Below are 26,182 nucleotides of genomic sequence, written 5' to 3'. Positions count from 1 at the left end.
CTACCAAGGCTACCATACCATAGGACGAATGGGCTCCACGAGTCACGGAGGCAGAATGTCCGAACTCCGAACACACTCACTGAAGCCGATTTCCTTCTGTCCCTCCCTGGTAGCGGACCTAGCGGTGGGTAAAACCTCAGACTCACAACTCATAACTCATAACTCATAACGCACGCTCCCCGGTCTTCCCCACAACGCGGGCCCCACTTTAAGTAAGCCACGAGGCAACTTTGGCCTTTGCCAACGCTTTTCACGGGCTCAAATTTCTCGGTCAAACACGACGTCAGAACTTAAAACAATAAACAGATAACAGCCATTAAAATAATCCTTTTTTCTAAAGAAAGCACCCCGGAAAGTCGTTAAATACCAGTGTTCAAACAAACGATTCCACAGGAATGGAAGGAAGGAACGTTGCCTGGTTCTGGTTTCTAAACAGATAGACGAGCACATGATTAATAATTAAGATTGACTGAACGCGGGGCGCTGGTAATTGGTGAGGAAATCAAAGGCACGTCAAGGTGACGTAGGTTCTTGCAAAATTATTAAAATAAATAGAGAGAAGAGGGGGGTCAGATGGAGTCGCCGGGTCATAGTCCGAACAGTTCTCATTCTTCATCGTTGTCGATGGAGAGCTTGCTGGGTCTTCTCAGAATCCATATTCATCGTGGCATCAATCTTGCCGTTCGGGATGTCGTAAGCAGTGATCCTTACATTGTTATCAAGATGGGTAAACAGGTTTGGTTTTTTTGGCGCTTTAATGATCATGCTCTTCCTTTCTCTGGTTTTGGTTGTCCCTGTTTTTTTGCCTACCCTGGGTTTTCGTTCCAATTGAGCTCTTCTATACCACTGAATTTGGTATAGTTGCTATTTTTCATGGTAGAATTTGATGAGTTTTGCTTTACCATCTTTCCCTATTAACTCTCGCCCTCCCTTCCTCTGTCTCTGTCTGCGTGTCTGTGTGTGTAGATGGGATTTTGGTTGTTTCCCTCCCTCCCTGTGTGTGTGTGGTGAGGTTTTGTTTTTTCCCACTTGGCTTAGTGGCGATATGCATGAATTTGTTTGATATGGGCCATCCAATTGAAAGGTGTGGGTTTACAGATACGATGGTAGATCTTGTTACTGGATGTTGTAAATTCCATGTAGGTTCCTTCTTATTTGTCTTTTTTATTTGGAGATGGAGCTGGTTTGTGAAGAATCTTCGTACTTGGACAAACATGTGGCATTCAGCAATTAAAAATGGAATCCCGTCCTGGATATGGCGTAGGTGAGGATGTGGCCAAGCTTTACAATATCCATCTAAATGATTCGAGGGCTTCATCCTCATGTAGGTTTGCAAAGGTTGAACTTTCAGGTTAACCCCGTTTTTTATTCCTTAACTTCTCTGTGTTCAAGCAAAATGTTTCTGGTCGTATCATGGGGTGTGACAATGGAATTCCCTCTGTTGTCAAATTTCATGAGTTTTCTTGAAAAAATAAGCAAACTAATAAGAGATTACTTTCTAATATTGGTTCTGATATCAAACTCTGTTACATCTGTATAATCACGAGCCAATCTAGAAATTTGGTAGACTTGACAGTCATCAAACATCAATTATTTTCCATGTTATTGACTGGTGGAAGGCTGGAAGCTTTTCTATCTTCATCATCTTCCAAAAGCTAGCTGTCTAGTTAATCTTTTATCTTCCAGACATACCCTATGCTTCTTGTGGATTTTATGCTTATTTTCTTCCAATATTTTGTGAGCTTTTAGTGTTTTGCCTTTTCTTTCATTTGTGTACTAATTCGGTGTTATCTGTTGATGCAACTGATTAGTGCTTGAGTAAGTTAGAACTCTATGCTATCATCACAGGGGGTTCAAGTTATACAACTTAAAGCTCTCTACCACTGTGTGAAACTAGTGGTCCAGCTTTAGAATCTTGAGATTGTTTAGATAAAATCAAGGAAATATGCAGGTTGGACTTTGATGTATGATCATTGTGGCTGTTGGATCATGTATTGATGTTTGTGATAAGTAATCTATCTTTTGTGATAAATAGTTTATAGACTGAGTCTGGATGCATATAAGTATTGGTGGTGATTGACCTAACTGACTGCAGTTAGGTCAATTTGATAGCTGAGTCATCCTTGTGCTGAGTTTGTGGCACCTTTTGTTTAATTATGGATTTCATCATTTGGTTATCTTTTTGATTGGCTCGGTAACTCCGTCTATACCTGTGTACTAGATGTCTTTTATCTTGGTGGTATGATTCATGTGTTGAACACTACAGAATTCAGTTCTTTATGGGGTATTCCTTGACTTCGGGTGTTAAGGTCCTAAAGGCTAAATAGATTGGCTTGACGCGTTTCAACAGTCTTAAGGCTTTTGGTGTATTGGTCAAGTGTCTAACAATTGGTATTAGAGCCTACAGAAAGAGATACCTAGAGTAGAGTAAGAGAAGTTATGGAAAGGGTTATTTCGAGCAGAGTGAAAGCCACCAGAGGGAAGGGCTACCTGCTGCTAGAGTGTGAGCCATTGTGGAGAGGCCTAGCTACTGCTAGAGTGAGAGATTCCCAGAGTGAAGCCACTAAAATGTCAGCTATAGAAGCATGATGGTATGTTTTGGTTCTAAAGGTTAAATGGCTTGGCTTGATACATTCCAAGTCTCAAGGCTTTTGGTGTATTGATCAAAAACGTACCATTGGCTTTTGGGCTTGAATGCTGTTTCCTATCCTGTGTTCTAGGTTCTTGGATATTTTGGTGTGAGGATACTTTTATATGATGGGGAATTGTGCATTAGTATTAGAAGAGTGTATCTCTTGAAAAGAACATCACTTTGGGGAGAAAGTGTTGTTCTTGGTAAGAAAATTTATCTTTATCATTCTTAATGGTGCGATTCTCAGTGTAATCTCCCTTGATATTAGTAGATTTTCTAATTGTTTTTTTTTTTATGGACATAGGGAATACGATGAACAATATAAATCCTTGTGTTTGTGTTTGTGTTTGTGTTCTCTTCTCTATTATTTTTTCATTTTGTTACAGTTTCATCCCTCCTATATGTTCATTACTCTACACAACAAAATCTTCACTGTGTCTCCATTTTCTTTTTGGTTCTACCAATAATTGACAATTTCTATTTACCCAAATTAATTATGTTAGACAATATGGCTTATTTTTCATCTTCTTGGGATTCATGATGGGTTTCTCTTCTTTGCCACCTAAGTTTTGGGAAGTTCCTTCTCACGATCCTTATTCCTGTAAGATGCTGGTTGACGCTTAAGACAAGTTAGTCTGATAGGTAGAGAATAGTAAGATGTAGAGGAAGAGTTAAAGGAGAAGAGGCAAACAAAGAAGAGGTAGGGACATAGAGATCGGTTAATCCATCCTTTCTTCTTCTTTTTCTTCTTCTCCACTTAAACTCAACCTACTTGTTTACAATCTTCTAACATAACGGCTGGTAGATACAAGGCAACATCAATGGATACTATTGCTTCAAAATCCAGTGAAGTGTTCTCTGAATCTAGGGGGAAATCCAGAAAGTAGTTTCTGGTTTTCTTCTAGTAGCAGAGGATTATAGAAAATAACAGAGAACAAAAATTAACTTGGCAATTACTAAAACTGTAGCTGGATCAATTAGAATCCTAGAAACTCCTAAGAATAAAACTTGGAAAACAAACTTAGCAAGATAGTAGTTAACTCAGGCTATGTTTGAATAAGCTTCTTATTTTGAGCCTTGTAAACAAAAATGCAACAAAGAAGTGTTTTAAGCATTTGTTAAGTGTTTCTTTTAAAAACATAATCTAAAGTCAAAACACTTTTAAGCCGAAGAACACAGCGCTTAAAGTTGGGACTTTGCGCTTTGGGGCTTTAAGAGCACAAATCCAGAAGCTTATCCATAAGGACCAAAACCAAACTTAAACTAGTTATTTCCTAAACAAAATAGAAGACTACTAATTGTAGACCTAACAAACAAAAACAGGAAGCTCCTTAAAGAAAATAACAACTGTTTTTTTTTTTAATTAGATTATAAATTTAGAAAAATGCTATCAAATTCCAAATCTAGGTGTAACCATTTGATTCATTAATTTTCTTTCATATGTTTTGTAACTTTGGGATGATCAAATCTCTCTGAAAATTGGTTTGTCATATCCTTTATTGCTGTAGAAGGCTGAATTATGTCAATTTCTCATAGTAAATGGCAGGGTGGTTATTGCTATTGCATAAGCTCTGAGAATAAAGCAAGAATGTAAACATCCATCCCACCTGCCGAAAGAGAAAGAAAAGATAAGTAAAATAATGCCATCATATAGCATGTAGGGCATCTGAATTCCTTACATAGGCTGTCAAGAGTCAATCATATGGTGTGACAACGAACTATGCATTTCCTCTTGGTGCATTTACACTTAATTGATTATGATTATTTTTGCCAATGTCATATTGGATACAGTGATGGATAAATGGATTATCAGAAGTGGAAGTTTACTTGGGGATTAGACCTTGGCATAAGTCATTTCTCATATACCTACAAGTCCCTTGGCGTTGTATACTTCATGTGGCATGACTAAGAACTGCTTCATCTTCATGACCGTACTGATATTAATCATTATTAAGATTCCAAAACATAGAACTGAATGGTATACTCTGCATATTCAATATGACTATGCCATTAATATGTGAAATTTGTCAATGGTGAAGCTGATAAGATTCAAATACGTCAGTATTGTCTAAAAAAAGGAAGATGTGCAAAATACAAGGATATTTATCATGATTACCTAAATTATTGTTTTTGTTTCATTTGGCTGTTTCTGGAATGTGGTGGAAAAGGAAATGGAAGAGGGACAAGGGACCCAAACCCAATTCTGTAATTTTCCAACTTTCACAGTTTGGGTCCAAAGAAATTTTGCTTTGCTGAATATGGAAACTTATGGATTTCAAAATACAAACACCTCTGTTTAGAAAATTTTGAAATCTACTCTTTTTGGGGTGTGGAGTGATATTCTTTTCCTCTGATTTTCTGCCCTGGACCAAACCCCTTCCTGTGTGAATCCAGAACAACCTTGGAGAATCTATAGGTTGTATTCCATGGTTTCCAGTTTCTCCTCCTCAAGAAGATTTAGAAGTTATTTTCTCTGATATATGAAGATTCCCTTTCTTTGCCAAATGGCCTCTTTACAAACAAACTAGGGGCCTTTATTCAATGTTGGCCCTGGCTATCTGGGGTCTTTAAAGGGGTGGACTGTATACAGACCTAACCACCAGCATTTTCTTGTAATCCATGTTCTTAAGTTTTTAAGTTTTTAAGTCTAATCCATGTTCTTAAGTTTTTAAGTCTGACATTTTGCCACTGCACCAAGCGATGGCCCTTGCATTTCTGATGTAAAAAACCCTCCTAAATAAAATTACTAGTAACAAGAACTTCAGGAGAATACCAACCCAATGTAGTCTTGTAAGTTTAACTTCAGGTGAATACCAACCCTTGTACGTTTACTGAGTATAGGAGGAAAGACATTGTGAATCATATATTCATAGGTGATGAGGTGATGTGCATGAGTAGTGGTAACTAACATGCTGACTGTAGGGATGGCAGTAGGTCGGGCCAAGTGGTAAGCACACCTTGATCCAACCTTATCAAGTCAGGGTCAGGTCAGCCTTAATTAGGTTTGGCTTGATGTCAACCCAGGACAGACCCGGCCCATTTACATGGTAGTATTGTAATAATTGTAGATATTACCCTTAACTGAGTATCGGACTATACGGTTACTATTTCTGGGACAGGCGGATTGGGTTCAGTATCCCATTTTATTTAGTCAGGTTTGGGTTGAGCAAAACCTCCGTTGACATCCTTAGTCAGGACTACCAACTCTTTGATTCATTCCTATTTTCTTCATACCATTTTATTTAGTCAGGTTTGGGTTGAGCAAAACCTCCGTTGACATCCTTAGTCAGGACTACCAACTCTTTGATTCATTCCTATTTTCTTCATATAGGTGGATTTAAAGGTTTGAGTCATGAGGCTATATTATATCTTCTTCATGGATGGAAAAAGGATTTTCTAGCCCTCTCACTTATTGTATCTTTTTATACTTGGTGTACTTGAATGATATGAATTACTGAAATAAGATTTTAGCATATATTTTTCATTTTGGGACAACTCTAAGTAATAAGCAAGAGTATTTTGCATCATTATTTTTTATTAAAAGTGGAAGGAATTAGTTCTCTCTCCCTCTCTCTCTCTCTGGTATTTTAATTATTTTGCTTTCCACATTCAATACTTAATGATTTTTTTATTCGTTTGCTTTTCTAATATTTTAAAAGACATTTGCTTGATTTGAATTTTTATATCCTTCACTGGTAGGTCAAACTTTAGTGGTAGTTATATTTAATCTTGACATGGTTTCTATGCAGTTAGCTTGTACTGATAGTCTGATATTAAGATTCATGTTCTTACTTGAAACTAAATTGTTTAATTGGTGATATTTGTCAATGCTGAAGTTATGAATCCAACGCAGAAATTGAAGACTCGTGTAATGAAAAAGAATATCAATCCTGAGTGGAATGAAGATTTAACCCTTTCTGTGGCAGATCCTGAGCTTCCAATCAAGCTTGTAAGTATTTATTTTTTTGATTGGTAGATCATAATTACTTTTCCTTGCTTCTGGATTCTTGTCTTCTCCCATATGGGAGGAAACACATAAGGGCATAAAATACAACAACAATTCTATCTATACCAAGTAGAAGTTGGGCTAATTTGTACATGATGATAGTCACTTATGGACATACATTATATAATTTATTTATTTGTGGCATAAACATCAAATTATTAAATGTAGCCTAAGGTTATTGGATGTCCTTTTGGTGTAAATGCATATAGAAAAAATAATAAAGAACTGATGTTTATATTAGAGGTCAAGGTTTTGAATATAGTTATATAGAACTGCAGGTGTCCGCAATCTTCCATGAACAGAAAAGCTATAAAACTAAAATCTTCTATTAAATTTATTCAGTGCCTGTAACACCTGGATACCTGTACCAAGGTGCTATATCATGTTGAACACTTCAATTTAATGTAAATTTCATATCCAACAATGCATCCAACCATCTTCTTGCAGTATTTGTGTAACACAGTGAGTCCATATAATGTAGATAGTTGTTTATCTGTGTAGTCTATTATATATAATCTGTAGCAAATGTCAAAAACAGAATGCCACCTTTGCTTTATTGTGGGTCAAGAGCAGTGTTTCTGTTTTACTTTAGATGATTTTGGCTCCTGATGGATTGTTTTTCATGCTGTTGGGATTCTCTTAACTTTATTACATGAAGGAATGCTATTTCCTGAGAAATTTTAATGCAGTGGAAATGTCAAGAGATATTTTCGGTGCTGACTGCTAAAAGTTTTATTTGCATCCAGAAAATCCTGCACAAATTTTGCTAGTCATCATAACTGTCGTCATCTTTTGTTGTTGCAGACAGTATATGATAAGGACAAATTCAGCCTAGATGACAAAATGGGAGATGCAGATATTGACATTAAACCATTTCTAGAAGCTGTAAAGATGCATTTGGTGAATCTCCCAAGTGGTACCATAATACAGAGAGTACAACCTAATAGGCAAAACTGCCTTGCTGAGGAAAGCTGTATCATATGGCAAGATGGCAAGGTTGTCCAGGATATGTATCTGAGACTGAAAAATGTGGAAAGCGGTGAAGTGGAACTTCAGCTGCAGTGGATTGACATCCCTGGTTCCAGAGGTATATAGAAGTCATGCATGATTGGCTTCTTCTGGGCTTCTGTAGCATATATGCGGTTGTCACTTCATTGTCAGCATCAACAAAGTTGCCTACATTTGTTTGTTTTACCATAGACGTGTATGTCACATTCACGTTTAAAAATAAGCTCATCCAATATATATATTTATATTGTTATAATCTTTATAATAATTACTACTTTGATGTGTAATTCTCATTCCTTGTTTGCAGTTTTCATGATTTGAACCTGCAGGTTAGACATTCTGTTTCTTCTGGGCTGCCTGCAGATCACAAGGCCTTCTAATATTTTCTTATTTTACCATTCTAATAGAAATAGTCCATAATCTACTGAGCTTTATTACCTACACAAAGTTATTTCAGACTCCACCCTCTTCTAGATATTTTGAAACTCTTGCAAAAGGTATTTCAGTTAGATCATGGGGTGGGAGGGTATTTGCAATTCCAAGACCCCATAACCAAAATAGCTCTGCAAATATGCCTCTGATTGGTTTGATAAGTTGGTAAGGAGATTCCCAGTAAGGCTTTACAACAGGTTCTAGACATCAACAATGTCTAGAGCCACCCTTTTCACTTCTATTCATTGCATATGGTCCTGATACACCACAGAGGCAGCTTAGGTGGCTATTGAAAGATTTCTGTATTAGTCATTGAGTAATGACCTTTTACCTCTGCTACATGCTGAAGATGCTCATGTATAAGGATCTAAATACACACAATGAAAAATCAAAACCAGATAAACATGCAGAGAAGACTAAGGTATATGTGATTCGGCAATGTGTGCCTATTTCCATGAATGAAACGCCCACGAAATCCCATTATATTCTTAACTGGTATGAGCATGATAATCCAAGGTTGCTTCCTCATGCTAGTCTCTGGTGAGTAGTAATGTTTTCCTCTTGAAACCCTAATTAATAATACCCAAAATACCCATGCATGGAAAGTGTGTATGAACAGATTTTCACCTGCATGGCTTGGAACTACAGCGGTTGTTTACCTGCTTAAATGGTGCCAACTTTAAGCAATAAGAATTGTAGGATAAGTTCAAACTTTGATAGTTGATAAGACACATCAGATGTGAAAGTGCATTGTACAAAATTCATGAATCGGTCATTGTAGTTCATTCATTTAAATAGTGCAAGTAATGAATCTGGCTTAAAACTTTACTACTGGAGCTGCAAGAGAATAGGCCCATACAGGATGGTGGTTGGATAGGGATACAACAGACGGTCTGTAGAATTTTAGTTGGAAGAGAACACTTAAAATATCTAAAAAGTTTAGGGATAAGTTTTAGATATTGTCAATAAAGCCAAGGGAGGTTTTAGATGATTTCCCAGAGAGAATCATTGGTTCAATTAACTGTATAGATACATGTTGATGCAAAGTACAGTTTCATGACATAACATTAATTGGGCTTTCTGAGTTACCCAATAAGTAGTTAAGTACTAATATTTTGAACAATCAAGAGTTTGATATTATTGATATGAATCCAAATTCTGTGAATTCGGATTTACTCACATTGCAGCCGTGTATTGAGAATATTTCCTCATGAATAATAACATACAAGTATAAGAGACGTTTCTAATACCAATCTTACAGCACGTTGCAGCCGTGTATTGAGAATATTTCTTCATGAATAATAACATACAAGTATAAGAGATGTTTCTAATACCAAACTTACAGCATGTTGCAGCCGTGTATTGAGAATATTTCCTCATGAATAATAACATACAGGTGTAAGAGATGTTTCTAATATGCAGCTGCAAGTTCTGTAAGGAGTAAATCCAGATTCAAGTTATGCACATTGTATTGCAGGTTCAAGTTAATGAGAAGATCCCATCTCTTCATCATACAATGGATGATTATTTTGCAATCAAAATCATTCGTTGGTTCAGAAGGATGGTGTTGATGGGTAGGGCAGACCTGACAGACCCAAATTGGGTTTAAAAAAAGCACCACAATCACCAACTTGTGACTTTGTGACCTGGTTGAATGGATCAATCGTTCAACCACCTGGGTTAGATTAATTTTGATCAAGCCAGCGGTTTTTGATCGATTTATATCTTAAAAAAATCAGACTTGGAAAAAGGGCTGGGTGGCTATTTGAACAGTTCGATTGTTTGGGTCAATGAGAGGTTGCAAACGTTGCCTCATAACTTCTAGCATTTGCAAGATGCCAACCAGCTGGTTTGTAAGGTCTTGGGTCTCTTGCTAATTTTAGTGAAGACTTGGGATCGAATCCCACCTGCACCTGGGGGTGGGAGGATGGGCTAGCCCTGGTTGTGTAGCCCTTCAAAACATATCAAAAAAATAAGTTCTAGCGTTTCATGGTGTTATCTGAGGGGAGTTTAGGAAGGTCAAAGGTATTTCACCCAGGAATAAAAAAATTGCTGAAAGCCCTGTTTTTGATGACCACCATTTGGGTACACTTGACCAATGTTTGGGAGTGCTTAAAATAAGTGTTTATTTGGGTCATTAAGCACTTATTGGTATTTGGGAAATAATCCCAAAATAAATGCTTATTTTTTAAGTCCAAATTTTCAGCTTTTCATGGTGTTATCCCAGGGGAGTTTAGGAAGGTCAAAGGTGTTTCACACAGGAATAAAAAAATTGCTGAAAGCCCTGTTTTTGATGACCACCATTTCTACACTTGACCAATGTTTGGGAGTGCTTAAAAATAAGTGCTTATTTGGGTCATTAAGAACTTATTGGTATTTGGGAAATAATCCCAAAATAAGTGCTTATTTTTTAAGTCCAAAATTTCAGTTTTTTTAAGTGCTCATACAATAAGCATTTATTCAAAAGTTTTCTTCCAAAATTATCCATAGTTGAATTTTATAAAAGTACTTTTACAAAAGCACTTTTAAGAAAGTACTTTTATGAAAGCACTTTTATGAAAGCACTTTATAAAAGTATTTTTACAAAAGTACTTTCATAAGGGTACTTTCTTAAAAGTGCTTTCGTAAAAGTACTTCTATAAAAGTGTTTTTGTAAAAGTGCTTTCATAAAAGTACTTTCATTAAAGTGTTTTTATAAAAGTAACTTAATAAAAGTGCTTTCAAAGGGTATATTTTGAAAATTTGAAAGAAAATGAAGGACAAAATAGTCACAAATGCTTATTTAAGTGCTTATTAGAGAAAAAGACTATCAACGGCCCAATATAAAATAAGTGCGTATTTTAAAAAATAAGCGCTTGAAAAAGTTGGATGCCAAATGCAAATAGGTGCTTATTCGAATAAGCATTTATTTTTAACTTAAGCAGTCCCAAACATGACTTTAGAAGATTTAATTGATTTTCCTAGTTTTTAGGTTAGATGGTAATTTTAGTTGAATTTGCTACTTTGTCTTTGTTTTTTATTTTTTATTTTTTATTTTTGGGCAGGGGTACTGAGTGCTTAAAGGAGAGTTTGTAAGGTTTGTGGGAAAGGTGGGCTATGTCCTCCCCTATTATAATGAGATAAATTTGATTTAAGACTTAGAGGGTGTAACTTTTGTGGGTTAGGATTGGAAGTTTGTCAAAATTTCAATGAGTCTAATCTGAAGCCCGAATCCAAAACAGTGTAAACTGTTAGGTCAGACCAACCCGACGTCCGGAGTTACACTCTTAGAAGGACTTTTTTTCCTTTCCAACTTCTGTTGGAGGATTCTCTAACGCCTCCTTAGAAATTGACTACCATTATTGGTGATTGCAGAAGTTTGGCTCTCTTTTTTTATGTGCAACTTTTTTACATATTTTGAGCAACTTCAATTGAATTACACATAGATTAGTGCAGTATGCTTGTAACATCCAAAGTGGCCATAAGTGGTTCGTCGAACCACTCTTTTTCTTAAGTAGGTTTATTGCCAAATTATAAGTTAAAAGAATAGCCCTCAATTATAATAAGGTCTGACCCGATAGTCTCCCGATTATAGGTCTGGTTCGAAACTGGTTTTATGCATTTACTTATCAAGATGGGACTACCCTGACCTGGACCAACCTGATCCATCGGCAGCAGTAGTTGGTCAGAAAGGTAGAAAAAGAAAGGAAAAGACAAGAAAATATATACAAGGTTTGTAAAGATTTTCCTACCTTTCCCTATCTTTTCCTTCAAACCAAACGCAGACTAAGAACAAGCATCAGCTAGTGAGTAGTGAACTAGTAATTATATTCAGTGGGCCTCACATTTCTACTACCTCATTATTTTTTATTTTGTAAGCTCATCTTGATTCTCCTTCCATTTGTACAAGGAGTCAAGGATACAGGAACAGGCTATGTCTGTCATACACACACATTCTTTTTCCCATGATATAGAAGCTGTCAAGGTGCGTAATGAAATAATCTTCTCCCGGGCACATCCAGGAGAGGGCCACTTTTAAGGTGGAGTCGCCAAACCCAAAAACTGTGGGCCTGCTGGGGAACAGAACCAAAGGATAGAAGCAAATAGACACCACCATTTGCAGCGGAGTGAACAATGAAGCCCATCCCAGGCCCACCCACAAGAAGGCCTCTTTCATGGCCAAACCCAAAAAAACTGTGGATCTGTTGGCGGACAGATAAAAGGATGGAAGCAAAGAGGTTCCACCAGTGGCAGAAGAGTGGAGAATGGTCCCATCCCAGGTGAGTGGTGACAGTTCCCACAGGCTTTGCCAACTTTCATAGCTGGCACCTTTGAATTTTCCAGTTTTTGCACTGTTCGGCCTATAGTTTATTATTATTATTATTATTATTATTATTATTATATATAGCAGGCATTTTTATTATTCTGAGTCATCTAAAATACATCTGAAAACATTTCGTGCATGGAAAAATCTATGATACCGGAAAGGCATTGTATTGGAAGAGATTTGACCAATCAAAGCACGTTCGTGAATTTGATGAATACCACCTTATTTGTCATCTCTTTTATGATGCTGATTGATTGGCTGTAAATTTTTTTGGTATCACAGTTAATCCTCCATACATAGCCCATTTCTTGTCAATTCAGACCCATTTTCGTCATTTCAGACGTATAATTAAAAAATTAACACAAATGAGAACCTTTAAAAAAAACAAATTGTCATATTTTAGACCCTAATTTAGGACAAGAGCAAGTAGTTTTATATAGCCTTTTAATCAAAACCAACTTAAAACAATGCAAATTTGACCAAATCAACATTTCTAAGAACTGGACAGTTAAAAAACCATTTTCGGCCATTCCCAGTCTAACGGTCCAACCAATATGGTCCAGTCCAAATCCGTCAACACTATTTCTATTAAACCTTGTTGGTTGATATTTCTTTTCCAAGTCAGAGTTATTCTCATTCCGTTAGTGTAAGCTGTTTCTAGCATACTTTTTGCTCGGTAGTACTCGAGGTATCCTAAAGGTGTAAAATGGTCTTATCTTGAGACCCCAGGGAAGGCTGGGTCAGTTCTCAGTAATCAGGCCCTGAAACTGTGGGCCTGTTGGGAAAAAACATCACACACACACACACAAAAAGGATAGAATCAAACGGGTCCCACCAATTTGCAAGCAAAGTTAACTGAGGAAGGGATGTGATCCCAAGAGAGTGGTGACAATCGTTACCGATTTGCCACCCGCTCTACCTGGCATCTTTATGTTATCTAGGTGTACTCACTGTAGCAGAGTCATGTATGGGCCAAATAGGTCCATTGGAAATGAGATTTTAGGTGCAGGTTATATATCAAACGAGTAAAGTTCACTGTGTTGGCCAAAATGGTCCTGAATTTTTGAGACCATGATTTTATTGGCCTTCGACCCTGGCCAACCTGGTAGAAGCAATTTATATTGGGTTTATAAATGTTCATCCTGAGCCCATCTCCAAGTATATTTGGGCTGGATTTGAGTTGATACTATGGTAGTAAGCAGGTATAATTCAACTATGTTTTTGTTTTCAAAAAATAATTCATATTTTTTAGACCATTAAACAGTGTTTCACAATATGATTGGTTTGTTTTTGGAAACAAAAACAATTGCCACAAAATGATGGTTTTTTAAAACAAAAAAAAAATTATATGATTTATGAAATATGATATTAGTTAATCAGATGATAACATGTTCTTTAAATTAGAGATTCAAGAACATGTCTTGGTTTCAGCTTTGGAAACCAAAGATATATATATATAACCAAGAACATGTTTTCTATTGTTTTATTTTTTAGAAGCAATTAGTTTTCAAATCAGATGGTTTTGATTTATTTTTGGAATTCACAATAAGAAAAGCAATTTACATTAAATAATACCCCCTATATACGTAAGTGTGTATCTAAACATACACAACTTACAAGCCAATAGTAATGGCAAAAAGTGAGTAGGATTTCATCCAATTTTTTAAGTGATGATCATATCACCTCCAAGGTCCTTGATTTTCATTTCTTCCTTTGTAGGAAAAATCAAGGGAAATCCCTTAGGTTAATTCTATTTCCTGTCTTAATAATTTCATTACATTCATATAGGTTAAAACTCAGTTGCTCATACACAAGCTAGAAAAGCTTGTTGCAGATCTCAAACCTTCTCTTTTCACGTCCTTGTCGACTTTTATAAAAAAAAAAAAAAGAGTATGATTATACTAAATTTACCTTTAGGGTAGGATGTCAAAAGATCAAAATAGTTGCTTCAAAGGGTAAAACATGAGGAAATATTACATGGCTTTTGGAAACTGAAAGAGAATAAAAGCCTATTCAGGGATTTCACCTAACAGATTAAGCTTTTAGTTTGAATGGTTCTGTAAGATTGTATTTGGTTTGAAAGAAGTGGTTCCTTAAGGTTGTATTTGGTTCATTTCCCTACCTTTTGCTTTCAAACCAAACATAGCCCAAGTCCCAAGAAAAACAGATAATCCTTCCTCAGTTGATTTCTTTAAGAAATATTAAAAAAAAAAAATTGCTTAGAAAAGCGACCTAATTGGGACACTTAACAAGGTGTGTGAAAGTAAAGCAGAAAAGTTGTTTAATTTGAACATGTGACAAAGGGGTTTTAAACCGAAGCTTGTGGACCTCCTAACATGGTGCCACATGATACCTGGGACATATGTGGTATGGGTAAAAGTTGTCTGTTTCCAAAAGTAACAAGACAGATCATTGTGTTCCATGGTATTTTAGCCCCAGAAGTAAATATTTTATGGGCCTCAACCCTTAAAAGGATAACTTGAATGAGTCACCCCTGAAGGCACTAATTAATATAAATCACATTACCAATTTTCCCAAAAATAAAAGAGAGAGAAAAACAAAAGATCATCTCTCTTTTAAAAAAGTCCTTTTGTCCATGTCACCTACCAGCCAAATAATTTGCAAAACATCCTCTAGATTGAATCCTAGCTAGAATAGTGACACTTCTGATATCTGGATCCTCCAAAGAGTCTTAGAATGGGTGTTAGTACTTGAGTGAACTTGAATTCTATAACTCTCTAGACGATAACATGCATTTTGGTTGCCTCCCTTTTGTTGGAAACAGAGTTTGAAAAACATTTATATCTGCAGGTTTGATTATGATACCGGAAAGACATCATATCTGAAAAACTGATATTATAAACGTATTAATCAATCAAATGATATTTATCAAATTCATAGGTGAATTTTGATTTGTTAAAGTTCTTCCCATACCATGTCTTTTCAGCATCATAGATTTCTCATATCTGCAACGTCTTGTAGTTACTACTATCACTCTGCTTGATGTAATAACAAAATGTTAGGCTGACAAGTATGAAAACACGGGTTTCAGCATAACAGAAGTGTGAGAACAGGGTTCAAATCTGAGAATAATTGCTTTATGCCCAAAAAAAAGTCAAGGTCAGATCTGTATCCAGTCCACCCTTTCAAGATCCTAGATAGCTAGGATCAATTGCTTTATGTGTTCTTCTTGCAAATACTAATATCGGGTGTTCAACCAAATTTAAGAGCAGTGCTCTTTGATTTTTTTTTTTTTTTAACAAATTAAGGAACTCATTATGAGAAGGTTTACAAATATCTTTGGATTGAGAGTTTAATAAAATTAATATGGAAAATTGTATAAAACCCACGGTCACTTTTTATGAATTCTCTTCAACTCACAATAACTTTTATAAAAAAGTTCAAAACTCACCATGTCAGTGAGATAACGGTGACTTACTAATAAATAACATTAATTTACTATTTTACCCTTTATTATGTTTGATCCATTTACTATTTAACCTAAATGTTCGATCCATCACGCATGATTGTGAATATTAAAATATCAGGACAGACGTGTTGGCATCGTTCTTGTGTCAATAACACTCGTGGCTGCCACATCATCGAGCAGGAATATTATATATGAAATAGTCCTCATCAAAATCCAGATACCGGAGATTCTGCATGATATCACCAGAGATTCCTCCGGAGAGAAGATTTTGAGCTACATTGGGAACTTGAAGGTCAGTGAAGTTGAAGATCTCCGGCGGAAGACGATCGGAGAATGAGTTGTACTGCAAGAAGAGGGCGCGAAGACGGGAGCATTTAGAAAGAGAAGAAGGGATGCTGCCGTTGAAGGCAATGGAACGAAGGCTAAGCTTGCGGAGCTCGGTGAGTTTACCAAGGTGGTCAGTGAGTTGGCCAACGAGTTTAAGATGAGGCAAGCGGAGTTCGCTAACTCGACCGTTATAGCAGGCAATGCCTCGCCAGTCACAGGGAGCGGATGGTGTGCGTTCAACGTGGCAAGCGGGCCATGCAAATTGAGCTTGAACGATACCAAGGCCTGGATCTCAGCTAGTACTTAGAGAGAGCAACAGAGAGCAGTGGAGAGGAGTGTATGTTAACAGAGGTGGTGACCGGTGAGTGAATGACTCTAAGCAGCGTCTTTCTCTGTTTCCTAGGTTCCCGCTTCCCTATAAACCTTTTGAATAAAAAAGAACAAGGAAAGACATTAGAAAGTGTAGGGATTTTGATGCGGACCGTTTTGGGAAACAAATGGAAATCACTGATTGAGGGAGGGAGGTAGCGAGCGGGAATGTTATATATGAAATTAGCGGGAATCCGTTCGATGTACGGGATTTATTAAGCGAAATCTAAATAATAAAAAATGGTGATTTATTAAAATAATCTTTATAGTTTTATGGATTTACTAAAATCTATCGTATAGTTAGACCTGTTCATGGGCCGGGTAGTCCGATGGGCCGGCCCGACCTCTAGACGGGCTTGTGCATGGACTTTAGCCCACAAGCTTGACCTCGGGCCTAAAAGCTCAAGCTCGACTATTTTATAGGCCGGGCTCGAGATTTGTCACAAAATCCCAGTCCAACCCGACTTTTATATCCCCTTTAAACCCTAATAATCCTAAATCAACTGCTCATCTCATTCTCACCCTTTCAACCTCTTAGGTCTCAACTCTTAGGAACTAGTGAACGGCGAACCCTTTCAGAGGCGAACTCAGCACTGGCGCTACCACTGAACTGCAGTGGTGAGTTCGCTTTCTTTCTCTCTTTCTCTGTTCCATCTTCTCATTCTCACCAATGAACTTCGGCGGTGAGCTCTTTCTCTCTCTCTCTCTCTCTCTCTCTCTCTTCCATCTTCTTACTTCTCAATGTTCTCATTCTCACCAAGGAACATCGGCGCCACCAGTGAACTCAGGCAAACTCATTCTCACCAGTGAACACCGACACCACCAATGAACTCTAGCGAACTCAGGCGAACTCACGATGCAATCTAATAAAAGTGAAAAAATCATTGTTAGATCAGGCTTAGGGCTTTTTAAGAGGGCTAGGCTCAGGCCCAAGTTGTAGGCCCATTGGTCAGGTTGGGCTCGGGCCTAAAAAAATCCTGTTAATGAGGAGTAAAAGCCCAACCCAACCCATGAACAGGTCTACCTATAGTTAGCATTTTACTAAAACAACACTAATAATTTGCAATGGATTTAATCAATCATCAATTAGATGACGGTGAAAATGACACTCTTGACCTTAATGTTCATTTAAATAAATCTAATCAAAAGAAAATAAAAGTATCATTTTTGTCCTTAATAAGACATGGGCAACCACTCTATTGGCTATATTTGGTCAATTTTGTTTTCTGTACAAAAAAAGTGTTAAAGGTATTTTTGGAATTAAAAATCATGGGCCTAATGGCAAAACAAACACTCAGTAATTAAATGTTGATTAAGTAAATATGTAAAACTATAAGGTGTATAGGAGGGGCAATGGGACGGGGATGATATCCCCCATCCCTGGCCCCGATTCTAAAATTAACCCCCATCCCCAATCCCCGACGGGGATGAGTTTACTGTGGGGACCCAAATCCCCAAAATGTTTTCAAATAATAGTAGTTTTTTTAAATAAATTTATTTAAAATAAATAAAAAATTTAAATTATAAATAATGCTTTAAATATGTCTTGATAAATAATATAAATAATATAATAGTATATATATAATCGAGGTCGGGATGGGGCGTGGGCCTCAATCCCTATCCTTGACCCCGTCTCCGCCCCCGTCTCCCGCCCCCGCCTCGCTAATTGGGTCCCTATCGGGGGCGGGGAAAATTTCCATCCCTAAAGGTGTGTTCTAGTAAATGACCCTAATAGAAACACATAAGAGTATACAATTGTTTTATATTTTCAACTTTTTAAATAATTAATAATTATTTATATTTCATATACTACTCTAATAAAATTTTTATAATACACAAATAACAATAATTAATTTTAGTTAGGTTTATTCATCAAACTGATGAAACTGACAAACCCGATTAACTCGATTCGAGTTGGTCGATTTTCTAGTATTTTAGGTTGGCTTTGGTTAAAAAATTTTCCAATTCGACCAAGTTGGATCAGTTTTACTTTGGCCATTTGTAAACCGACCCAAATCTAATGACCTAACCATGGATATATATTAATATTTTATATTTTAAATATATTTCTTAATATGGAAAAGGAAATTTCCCATATTTGTTAGTCTAAAATGTTTTATATCATAAATCTAAATTTTAAATTTATTTTTCAATAATTGCATTGTAATTTTTAAGTTTAAATCTTTTGAACCGGCTAACCAAACCAAAAAATTAACCCAAACCGATACAATTTGAGTGGGTCGGTTTTTACAAAGGGTTAGTCGGTTTCATCTGACTAACTCCCTAACCTGACCAAGTCAATTTGGCTGGCCAAATAGCCTACGATTGAACCAAACCAACTCATGAACACTCATAATTTCAGCTAAATTAATAGTTTTATCTCTAATAAATAACAATAGTTTAACTTCCAATAATTATTGAAAATTTATAGTGAAAAATACACAATTATTGAAAAATATATTGATAATGAAAAATACAATAATTACAAAAATACAATAAATACTAAAAATATATTAATTTAGTCAATAAATAGTATAATCTCAAATAATAGCTTAATCTTTAATAAATATTAATCAATAACTTATAACAAAAACACAAAAATTAAATTAAAAAATTTAAATAATAGTAATTTAATCTCCAATAATTATTTATAATTTTCTGTTAAACAAAAAAACAAAATAAATTTATATACAATCATTGAAAATACATTTATCACTAAAAACAATGAATAATTACTGAAATATGATAAATATTAATTTTAGTATATATAATTATATAATAAATACAGATTAAGGGTTCAAAATTATTATTAATAAATATTATTTTTTTTAAAGTTATTGTCTCGAATTATTACTTGATATAAGTGAAATTAATTATTTGCAATATTATGTAAAAATATTAAATTATTATTACTTTCAATATTATGTTATAATTATTTTTCTACTTTTGGATTTTTCAAAATTTATTACATAATTTCTTTATTTTAATTATTTAAAATTTAGTTATTTTAAATATTTTTTTATTTAAATACTTAAATAATATGTAAAATTTTTAAAATTTTAAATATTAATTATTTATTGAATTTAATTATACATAAAATCACAATTTATACTATCATTAAAAAATTTAATTATTAATTTTGTAATATATTAAATTATTATTAATTTCAATATTATGTTATAATTATTTTTCTACTTAGAAGATTTTTTTTTAAATTTATTAAATATTGTTATTTTAACTATTTAAAATCTAGTTGTGATAAGTATTTAGTTATTTAAATAATCTAGAAACTAATTACTTTTTTTTTGAATTTTATTTATTTAATGTTACATATTTTTAAATATTTGAAAAACATTTAAATTGATAATCTTGAAAAAAAATTTAAATTGTTAGTACATAATTTTGTGATATATTTTGTAAAATCATAAAATTATTTTTTGTGTTTTTAATAAGTATTTTAAATTTATTATATAATTTTGTTTGAATATTTAAATAATTCTTAAATTTTTTAATCCAAACTTTCTTTAGATAGATATAGATAAAAAGTAGGGGAGAGGATAAATAGGAATTAGAGATAATTTAGGAGAGAAACTCCCTACTAAATTAGAGATAATTTTGTAGATAAATAGAAATTAGAGATAATTTAGAAGATAAATATGAATTAAAGATAATTTTGGAGAAAGTGGGGGAGCTAGTTTAGGAGAATAGATTATTTAGGTTATTGGGAAAGTGCATCTCATTGGTTGTCTTAAAAGTGACATGGAATAAAGAAAATAAAAAATTCAAAAAAAAAGATAGGATTGGGCACTTAAGGGCATTTCAGTCAAAAAGTATTTAACAAGCTGACTCATCATTCAAGGGTAGTTTGGTCATGAAACTTGCATTTAGGTTGACATAGACAACTTAGGTCAATGAACTTTTAGCAGTGTTCTAACGGATGGTGAGTTTTCGAAAATAAAATTTCACTCGCATGGTGAGTTTTGGACGTTTTGAAAAGTTATGGTGAGTTTAAGAGAATTCATAAAAAGTGATGATGGGTTTTAGACAATTTCCCAATTAATATTAAGGCTTGGTTTGTTTGTAGTGCAATTTCATTTGTACCAGTGCAAAAGCATGGGAGTGCAAATAATTTAAGTGTAAATTTTATTTTATTTTTAGTTTCAATGTTATCTTATTTTTTATTTATAGGTAGAATAAAACCTGAAACAAAAAAAAAGGTAGAGTGAATAATAAATTTCATTCTTCTAAATTGCACGATATACTAATACAAATGAAATTGCATTACAAACAAATTTGTCTGAAACATGTAGAAATTTTGTAGAAAATCTAGTGTAGTCCCTCCCCTCCTTTAGGGTTAATTCAATTGACTCCTCGATGCATCTCATATTAGATAGCCTAACAGTCGTACCTAGCCCGTAGTCCTTAGTCCATGCCTCCATGGGTTCAAATGAGATTAAACGGTCAGGACCAGATATTTGTAGAGAACCAATTTATGTAGGGTCACAATTCAATGAAGGCTCACAAGCAATCTGTAAATTAAGGGATAAACACCAAATAAGGTTCTTAGGGCTTGGTCTAGAATTTGGATTATGTGGATTACGATGTCAAGAAAAGGAAAAAAAGCAGATATTCAGCGAGTGATATGGATGCTTTTGTTATTAGTATGCCCATCAATCATCATGCATCTCCTTCTACCTTGTCTCATCATGTACCTAGTAGCAAGAAGGTCTAGGGGATGATTGAGAAATATCCAATATGTAATTTGGATATACTCACTCTTACTCTTAGTTTTCTGTTCCTTAGGCTGCAATCAAATTTATTTGCATTAAAGCAAAGCTATGGTAGTGCAAATGATTTAGATGCAAATTCTGACTTATTTTTTCTTCAAATTTTACCTTATTTTGTTTGATTGAAATGCAAATGAAGTAACATAAGACCTAAACCAGAATAAAGGAAAACCCTAAACAAAATTAAACTAGAATTTACATTTTATTCATTTGCACTCCTACGTATTTATACTAGTGCAAACAAAATTGCACTGCAACCAAACACAACCTTATTGTTTGTTTGTTTTTCAATCTTGTTTTCTGACCCTATTTATGACTAGAAGGTAACCCTTCCCCATGGGAGAGCTCATATTTGTTGCAACAGCAGTTGTTTTAAATTGAAAACACTAGGTGATCTGCCTTTTTGTTGGGTTGCTAGTGTGCCCCATTATATTGAGCATGCCTAAAAGAAAATTCTGCATATTCATTGCGAACATGAAGATGGAATCTCTCTCAAAGAAATTTCCAATATTTATAGGATACAAATGGATTGATCAAACAAATTGGATATGGATAGATCCAAATTTGATTTGTTTATATTCAAATTCAAGTTAGATCTTAGATTTGTATTGGATCCGAATTAAATTCAAAATTGTAGTTGGATATTAAATAGAATCAAATCAATGATCAAAATATTATATACTATTAATAAAATGAACTAAAAGTGAAGTTAATATTGTATTTCATAAGCACAATAAATTAAAATTATTTCTATGAAACTTGAATGATTTAATGAAAATATAACATTCAAACCAACTTTTCTAATAAATATAATATACAATTGAAATATATATGAGCAAATATATTTCAATTGAATTGATGAATTGGATTATATTGGACTGGATAGAGTGGATCCATGTTTTATCCAACCATAAATGAACCGAATTTGGATCACCCTTTTTAGGATCATTTAAATTCGAATTCGGTCACAATAATCATGTCCCGTTTCTATCCCTAAATATTTTGTGCCAAAGTTGCTAATTAAGTTGGTAGTTGTGAGTGTACTAGAGTAAGTACTAGGAGTTTAATTTGTATTGGGGAAATTAATTATATTAGGTTATGTTTGGTTTGAAGGAAAATGCAGGGAAAGGAAGAGAAAGGTAAGAAAACTTTTAAGACCGACCTAGAGAATGAATCGATCAGGGGTCTGGTTCTCAGGTCGAACGGCCGACCTGTTCTGACAAAAAAATAAAAAAATTAAAAAAATAAAAAATAATCAAAACCGTTGAACGGTTCGAACAGTTCAACTGCCTAGATCAACGGTTTGTTGACCAAATCAACATTTTTTTTGATAAAAATCTGGTTTTGGGGAAAAATAGAGCTGATCACTTGACTGTTTCCCAGTTTTTCCGGTCTGAATGTCCGATCCAATCCGGTTTTAAAAAAAATGGTACTTGTTGCTAAAGCTAAAATCCGTTCTTCTCATCAATGTTCTCTCCATAAATAAAATGAAAATTATATTAATTATTTGATGTTTGTCAAAACCATATAATCAAGTTCTTGATCCATAAATGATTATCCTCAATGAATCAAGTTCTTGAATTGGTATCAATTGCAATTTGCAGTTAGACTAATTGCTTTTATTTCCATTGATTCAATTTCGATCTCTAGAATTTGAAAGAGGTCTAAGAAAAAAAATCTGCTCTCTCTCTCTCTACTTTTACTTTGTAGGATGAAAGCTCTAGTTAGGGTTAGCAGTTTGGGAGGAAAAAAAGGAGAACCCATGACTTAATCAATTTCATCTATGCTAAAGGAGACATGTAGCTCTGTCAAGTTTATGATTCACATGGTTCATGTAACTGTTGGGTCATTGAAGGATGCCATTGGGTGACCACATGGGCTGTCTATATATATTGACAACGCACTGCAGTCATATCTCCCTCATCATCTGATATCTTATTTAGATTAATTCTTGCCCCGTTGGAAAGATCTCAAGAAGTACTGTGATGTGGAAAGCACAAATATTAGCCTAAAGATATATCATTCAAAGTTGCAGAGCCTTTCACAATTTAATTCAAGAAGACTAGGTTAATTCTTATAAAGAAAGAATTGATCATTAATATCTTTTAGGCCCTGTTTGTTTTTTAATAAATCACTTACTCATGTAAATGCAGTTATCTGGATAAATTTTTCTTGAAAAATACTTACCCGAGTAATTGTTTATTAATTGTTAATACATTGAATTAGATTTAGCTTAATATTTAGGGTGATGACTCTAAACTTAGCAATTCAGAGTAGAGTAAAGCAAAGAATGAGACAGCAGCCTCATATGCATATAAAAAGTATGGACAATTAATATTCTAGCTAAAAATTTGGACTAAGGTACATTTTTAGATTATTAATTTAACGAGGGACAAATATAAATATTGTTTGCTTTGTATTTAATTATATATCTTAGTTCGAAAGTGGAATATGTCAATTAGTTGTTTTCCGATTTCTCAAGGACAAAATTGTCAGAAATAACACATTAAATACCATTTTATTTATTAGTGTAATAATTGATTTTCCTCATAATTTTGTCTTATAGTTTCTCCCTCAAAGTATGGTAAATTAAAAACTATATTATTTGCAATTATGGTTTAAAGTATCGATATGTATTGGTTTTTGAACCCTCAAAGTTAGGAGATTTGGCATTGTCAAGGGTAATATAACCTTCTTAGAGATGTTCTGGGCCATCTGGCTCAAGTTCTGAAACTAAAAAAAAATAATAATAATAAAAAAGTATTACTCCTTCGAATTGCTCCTTGAACCTTGTTTGCAGCATCTTCCCGTTGTTTAGATTTTGAAACTTCACTTTTTTTTTTTTATTTAAAAAAAAGTTGAAAAGGACTAGGCCTTGCATGCAGATGACATAACTAGTAAGGATATACAATATAAGAGCAATTATATTGTATAGAAATATGTTTTGCAGGCACCTCAGGCTGTCAATATTGCACTCATAGCTTTATACTATTGCACCCTGGAGCAGGGTGCAACACTCTGAAGTCTGAAATCCCACAAGTGAAACAGTCACAGCTCACAGTCTATGGTGGGAAAAACAGAAAATTATTTTCTTTAAATTATCACCATATTGGATAATTTGATTGAGAAGCTCGCATTGTAGAAAGTAAAAATTGGGTTGGAAAATGGTAAGGGAAACTGGAGGAGTCGAGTAGCTAGCACCAACCACTCCTCTGATGGGCATTTCGGGATGAACATGTGAAAATGACAATGTAACAGGAACACTTTGGTCAATAATGGTGTCTGTTGTATTGTCCTTTTTCAAGGTTGATGCCCTGCCTGCTCTACTAACACTCCCCAATTGGAACTAATCAAACAAAGTTGATGAGGAAATCAGTGTGGAACTCGAATATCAAATTAAACTAATCACAACCATGAGAGAGAGAGCGCTCTTACATTCTGCTATTCTAGAGAAGAGGGCCAGTGATTCACTGTGTGCAATTAAGCTTAAACTTAATTAATTAGTGTTGTTTTAATCGAGCCCTGACATACTAACAGTTTTCTATGAAGAATTGTTTACTACATTTCCAAGAGAACAACAAAAAAGTCTGAAAATATATATCACCATCGCTAAACATTCTAGGCTCCACTTCACTTACCATGAATCAGATGTCTGTAGAGACACTAGACAAGTATATCAGACTTGATCAGATGGTTAGGATCAGGGAAGGTAGAGAAATATGAGGAGTAGGACCCACCCACTTGCTCATAGTGTGATACATGATGAAGCCCACAAATATAAGGCCCAATCTTGTCGTCCACCCATCCTGATTAAAAAAGAAAAAAAAAAAAAACAAAGAAGAAGAAAAGAGGGAAGGGAGAACAACACTTACTGAACTTGGTCTTCCTCTCTATAAATCGGCAGTACACTATACAACTGCACGCGTAAGGAATATGGATTATTCCCACAAAGAGAATCTAAATATGAAATGATGATCCTAAGCTAAAAGTGTGAATTTCCAGACTCTCAAACTAAAAATCTTCTCATAATTAAGGAATTCAGCCAACGAAAGAGACATATCGTTTGGTTTGATTTTTTTTCTTTTCTTTTTATTGGTCGCTCCCAATTTCCATGTTCCACCCATCTTTTTTTTTTTAATTATAAAAAAAGGAGGAATTCCACTATGGGCGGCCAATCGGGTCGGGTTAAAATAACTGTTCCAGGAGCAGGGGACCTCTTGGGTTTGGACTCTAGAGTCACAGTTGCTTAACTTAGGGCTGTTCATAACAAGATTCAAACCGACTAAACCAGTTAATTCGGTCTGATCCAATCCGAGTTGGCTAGTTTTTCTTCAGTATTGGTCGGTTTTGGGTTACAAAAAAACATAAACCGATGGTTCGATTTGGTTTCAGTTTTCATGTGTAAAAGCCAAAACCGAACCGACCCAAACCGATTTAGATATATATTATATATATTATATTTCAGATATTATATATATATTTGATATATTTCAGTTTTAATATATATTTTAGATATATATTTGTGGTATATATATATATATTTCAGCTTTATTTCAGAAATATACATATTATATATAAAATTTCTGATATATAAAATATTAGTTTTAATCCATCAAATCATTTTTAATTTTCAGGCATTCAACCTTTGTTTTCTTAGACTTGAATCATTTACCGCTTACATCGAGAGAATCATTCACAAAACCGACCCAACCCGATTCAAACTGACCAGGTCGATTTTACTTAGTACTGAGTCGATTTCAGTTTCATTTCTAAGTAAACTGACCAGGTCGGGTCGGTTGGAAAAATGCCAATAAACCGACCCAACCCGACCCGTAAACAGCCATAGCTTAACTGTGGATTGCCATGTTATCTTGTATATTGGCTG

The 26,182-nt window shown here is 34.6% G+C and overlaps 1 protein-coding gene across 2 annotated transcripts; it reads left to right on the top strand.

Annotated features, from left to right (window-relative positions):
• Positions 1-328: 328 nt before the first annotated feature.
• On the top strand, positions 329-7,933 carry LOC148863873 (protein C2-DOMAIN ABA-RELATED 4-like). Of its 2 annotated transcripts, none has more exons than XM_088977403.1 (3): positions 329-735; positions 6,486-6,581; positions 7,443-7,933. In XM_088977403.1, the coding sequence occupies exons 1-3, from the start codon at positions 574-576 to the stop codon at positions 7,731-7,733; spliced, it is 549 nt and encodes a 182-aa protein (XP_088833529.1). In that variant the 5' UTR covers positions 329-573; the 3' UTR covers positions 7,734-7,933. The 2 variants fall into 2 exon arrangements, with proteins under 2 accessions (XP_088833529.1, XP_088833530.1); XM_088977404.1 differs by lacking the exon at positions 329-735 and adding an exon at positions 749-1,338.
• The last annotated feature ends 18,249 nt before the right edge of the window (positions 7,934-26,182 follow it).

The sequence above is a fragment of the Nelumbo lutea genome, chromosome 3 (genome assembly GCF_056320005.1).
Source record: "Nelumbo lutea isolate HS-2025 chromosome 3, American lotus-T2T, whole genome shotgun sequence".
Classification (NCBI taxonomy): domain Eukaryota; kingdom Viridiplantae; phylum Streptophyta; class Magnoliopsida; order Proteales; family Nelumbonaceae; genus Nelumbo; species Nelumbo lutea.
The sequence above is the reverse complement of the archived record's forward strand: the minus strand, read 5'-3'. Positions and strand labels throughout refer to the sequence as shown.

Bases quoted from the DNA above. Each gene is read 5' to 3' on its own strand.
- LOC148863873 (XM_088977403.1), top strand. From the start codon at position 574: ATGGAGTCGCCGGGTCATAGTCCGAACAGTTCTCATTCTTCATCGTTG. The intron at 736-6,485 runs GTTTGGTTTTTT...AATCCAACGCAG, and splicing joins TTATCAAGATGGGTAAACAG to AAATTGAAGACTCGTGTAAT. The intron at 6,582-7,442 runs GTAAGTATTTAT...TTGTTGTTGCAG, and splicing joins CTGAGCTTCCAATCAAGCTT to ACAGTATATGATAAGGACAA.